The sequence below is a fragment of the Dipteris shenzhenensis genome, chromosome 18, assembly GCF_047967505.1.
Source record: "Dipteris shenzhenensis isolate YYH24624 ecotype China chromosome 18, Dip_SZ_1.0, whole genome shotgun sequence".
Classification (NCBI taxonomy): Eukaryota; Viridiplantae; Streptophyta; class Polypodiopsida; order Gleicheniales; family Dipteridaceae; genus Dipteris; species Dipteris shenzhenensis.
Window position 1 is genome coordinate 22,105,937 of NC_141613.1, and position 4,891 is coordinate 22,110,827.

Sequence of the window (4,891 nt, forward strand, 5' to 3'; positions counted from 1 at the left end):
CTAGGTCTGCAGCTCTACAGCTCTCTTGTCTCCTTCTGGATAGAGACCCACAAGTGGCTGATCTGCTGCTTCCTCTGCTCCCTGAACTGCTGCTCCAAGTGATGATCTCAGCACCTTGCTGCCCTAGAAGACAGCCAAGAGGGAGAGCTAGGGCAGAAGATGCCCAAAGAAGAGAGGGGGAGGGGGCTGCCACATGGGCAGCACCTCACAGCCAAGAGAAGAGAGATGGCTGCCACATGGACAGCAGCAAGGCTGTCATGTGGGCAGCACTGCTCAAGACATACCTGGACATGGCGCCACATGGCAGATGACATCAGCATCAGTACAGGCTGCTGCAGGGCAGTGTACAGCAGGTGGTGGGGCAGCACAAGAGCCTGCAGAGGCATGAAAGATGGCGGGACAGGCAAGGACCTGTACGGATAGGTATGGCCCCTATATGGCAGCATGGCGGGTGTCTACAGGTAGGGACACGAGCATGCCTTGTGGGCAGGATTGCGACCTGCAGCAGGGCCTGGAAAAGGGCAGGACCTATGGGCTGGACCCTGCACTGGAATGGGCCAACAAAGGGCCCTAATGGGGCTGGTTGGGCTGAGCCAACCAGGTCAGTTGGGCCAGCCAACCAGGTCGGTCCAGTCAGCCAAGTTAGGGCTGGCTGGTCAGTTCATTTGAAAGGGCCTTGTGCCCTATAAAAGGAGAGGCCCCTTGGCCTCATTCAGTATCTTCTTGAGCAGCCATTCACAAGCAGTTTGGAGCAGTGGAACAGCTATCTTGGGGCCTACATTCAGGAGGACCAAGAGGACCTGTGTGCTGCAGACAAAGCTTGGCAGGGGCTGCCTACCTAGGCTGACATTCAGGGCAGCAAGGTTGAGAAGAACACTCTAGACAGAGAGTCTACATATGCGCGAGGTGGAGCACGTAGGCTCAGAGATCTAGAAATGCTTTGACATCTAGTAGGAGAACCTTTTGGTATTGTATCCTGTCCTACTTTGTGGACGGACGGAAATATAAAGTGTTGCTTCTATATTTGTCTCTGAGCATTGTCTATTTACTGGCTTGCACATCTATGCACATTAAGTAGTTTGTGATTCCACACCCCACACCACACTGTGTGAGCTCTTGGGCAATTCTACCAGTCTTCCGCTGTGCGTACCCTCCGTTGGGTCATTTCTAACATAACTTCATATCTCTGCTTTCTGTGTTGTTTGACACACATCCACCATGAAGGTATGTATCTGTTATTATACACTCATGAGTACTAGAAAAAGTATGGTAACAGATTGATAAGACATCTCGGGCATGTTTTGTGCTTCATCTAAATAAAATGGCAGTATCATTGAGCCTGCTGTTATTTTATAAATGTTACATTGTTTGTATTTCATGATTAGGAATGAATCAATAGTCCGCTTTGAAGTTCAAGGGTTCCTTATTACTTCTTTCAGCTAATGTTTCAGTATCTCAGAAACATCCACTGTTATGCATAGGCTATAGCCATGGGGAAACCCATACCCTACAAAACATTGTAGTGCCACTAAGCTGTCAAGCTCTCAGCATCACTCAGAATTGTATGCTAGAATGAGGACAGGTTCCAAAAGGGACCACACGCTTTGGCAGTTGCATGCAAGACTTGGATACTCACCATTTGCCATGATGGCAATTCCGAAAGAGCACTTCATACTCCCTAGTGGGGAACGTTCCAAATTTTCTGATACACGTCTTGGCTTCAGAATTTTGTTACAGCAGCCAACAATTTTTCAATGGTTGTGTGTCTGAAATATTCATGCCCTTGTGTGTGCTAATAGCTATGGCCATCACTCCAACACCAGGTCCAATTGTGGTACATACCATTCCTCCTTCATTTCCTTGCCTAATCTATGTAGCTTCTCAGACATTTCATCACTTTGTGGGTGGCCTTGTCCTCCAACCACTAACCCATGAGCATTGTTGTTGATCTCAATCCAGGCCCTCCCAGGTTTCTTAGGGGCACCCACCCATTTCCTCAAATCCTGGATTTTTTCAGCAGCCTCCCACATATGAGCCTCTGCAAAGATATTAGACATGAGCATATACCCAGAAGCATCATCCGGATCCAAGTGGCTAGTTTGATGAAAGCATTGTCTTCCTATGTCCACATTGCCATATGTTCTGCAGCTAGTAAGCAAAGATGTCCACCCTATTATATCTGGAGGGATTGGCATCGTTTGAAGCAAATGTTCAGCCTCCTTCAAATAACCTTCACGGCCAAGAAGCTCAACTATACAGTTATAGTGCTCAATAGTTGCTGTTATACCATAGTAACCTTTCATATCTTTAAAGTATTGCCACCCTTCGTCCAACAAACCAGCATTACTGCATGCATTTAGGATGCTGGTAAAAATAGTGTCACCTGGCTTCAGACCTTCACATAGCATGTCCTTAAGACATTGCCCTGCACGCATGCAATTCCCATACCGAGCAAATCCAGCAATCATTGCACCCCAGGATGCTGTGTCTCGATTAGGCAAGTCATCGAAAGCTTTCCATGTCTCCTCTAGGCTGCCACACCTCACATACATGTCCACGAGGGTGTTGCCAAGAACCAGATCCAATTCAAGTCCTGATGTGATGATCTGGTTGTGTATCAACCTGCCCTGTCCTATTGCTCCAATGGAGCCACATGCTTTCAAGATAGATGAAAACATGACTCTGTCTGGTTCTATGCCCTCCTGTTTCATGATTTCAAAAACTTCAAGAGCAAGCAAACCATCCCCTTGCTCAGCATAGCCTGCAATCATTGCACCCCACGACACCACATTCCGGTTTGGCATCTTATCAAACATTCGACGTGCCTCCTCTAGACTCCCACATTTACCGTACATGTCAACAAGAGTACTCCCAACTATCACATCTGATTCAAGCCCATTTCTAGTGGCCTGGTCATGGATCAGCCTACCTTGCCTCAACGCTCCTATGCTGCCACAAGCTTTCAAAGTGCACAAATATATAACATTGTTTGGCTTCAAGCCCCCCTGCTGCATTCTCCCAAATAGTTCAAGAGCAGCAACACCTTGGCCATCTTGTGCAAATCCTGCAATGATTGCGCCCCAAGACACCATATCTCGATCTTTCAATTTGTCGAACGCTTTATATGCCTCTTTCAGGCTCCTGCATTTGCCATACATGTCAACTACGCTATTCCCAACAATTGCATCTGAATCGAGTCCAACTTTGACGATCTGATCATGAATCAGCCTTCCTTGCTCTATCGCACATATAATGCTACATGCTTTTAATACATACAAAAATGTCACTCTAGATGGCATTCCACCCTTTTCCTGCATTCTATGATACAAATTAAGAGCCTCCTGAGCTTTTCCTAGTTTGACATGGGCTGAAATGATTGCATTCCATGTGTATACACTTGGGTTTGAAACCCTTGAAAATACTTGGTTTGCTTCCTGCAAGCTGCCGCACAAAGTAAACAGGCGGATAAGGTGATCTCCCAGAAAGGTAATTGAATCCAAGCCACGGCTGACCATAAGAAAATGGGAGTGCCTGCCAGCTGTCAGACTCTTTTTTTTAATGGCCCCTTGAAGAAGACGATAAATGACGTCCTTTGAAATGGGTTTCCCTTGCTGTTCCGTGGGACCCACTTTCTGAGTTGTCTTGTCTTCCTGAGACATTTGGCAGAAGTCTCCAGCAGATTCAGACGTATGCCCATGGTTTGCCAAGCTTTGTCATTCCGTCACATAAATTTGCATTCCAAAAAATTGACAACTTTTACACAAGTGAAAGCTTTAATGCCGAAGGTAGTTTTCGTACACGACCTATAAATTTTTGCCTTATGGCCAACAACAGCCGACAGACAAACATCCAGGACCTCAGAATAACAGGAAGTGCCCAGCATTCTCAGTAAATGGTCCTTGGGATTGTACACACCTTTGCCTCCGCCGAATCGCAATTCGGTGAATCATCAATCAACCTTCTCTTTCACAAAATCTATATTCTTTTAAATTCCCTTTGAGTGCGCTCGGGAGATATTATGATCAACTAAAGATCAAATCAGTAACGGTATGCCAGGTGCCACCTCTCCTTATTTTCACAATATTGACCGTAATTAAGAGAACGCCTATCAGGTAATGAAGCATTCAAATACGATTCAGAGGGGGAGAAACATCGGAACTTGTTGAAGGTGAGGCTCTGGTAATGCATTGTCTTCAGGGATTTTATATAATGATTGTTACATTGCAATGCTTCTTCTTCCTTTAAACCTATGAATTTTATGAACCACTTTGTCTTCCCGTATGTACCACAATTGATATCCTTGACTCCAATTCCAAATCGAGGTTTTCAAATTCTTCTCTTTAAGTCTTCATGAGCTTGCCCAAGGAAGAAACTAGATTTGGGACAGGCAGTCTTTCCATCGTGGAGCAGTAACTACTAACTTGAAATTGAAGCTGAATCCTTCTATTTTATCAATTGTTTAAGGAAAAAAAAGAGAATGAGTAAAATAGTGGACATGAGCCGCGACATAGGGTCCATTAGGACCCGATCATCCTACAAATGTCAGGGGTGGTGATTTATTATTGATTTTGCGATGTTCAAATTTTGGAAGCTGAAGTCCAACACATACATGAATAAGGCGATACAATAACTTATCCTCGTTGTAGTTTTTATAATATTGTCACACATGAATAAAGGTGTAGTAATCCTTCAATCTTGCATCCATCTTGGATTTCCTTGCTCCCTCGCATCGATAATATGTATTAAACAAGAGGAATGTTGTAAGAATTCAGATTAAAAACAAGAATTTTTTAATGGATCAGTAATTGAAAATATTTATATTATAATATATAATATATAATCATGTAGTATGGGCGGGGAGGCGGCGTGCTTCCTTTCCCAAAGAGTTATA

The 4,891-nt window shown here is 44.6% G+C and overlaps 1 protein-coding gene across 1 annotated transcript; it reads right to left on the reverse strand.

Annotated features, from left to right (window-relative positions):
* Positions 1-1,339: 1,339 nt before the first annotated feature.
* Positions 1,340-4,123, reverse strand: LOC147890952 (pentatricopeptide repeat-containing protein At2g13600-like). The gene has a single exon (XM_087389887.1). The coding sequence runs from the start codon at positions 3,657-3,659 to the stop codon at positions 1,809-1,811; it is 1,851 nt and encodes a 616-aa protein (XP_087246013.1). The 5' UTR covers positions 3,660-4,123; the 3' UTR covers positions 1,340-1,808.
* Between the last annotated feature and the right edge of the window lie 768 nt (positions 4,124-4,891).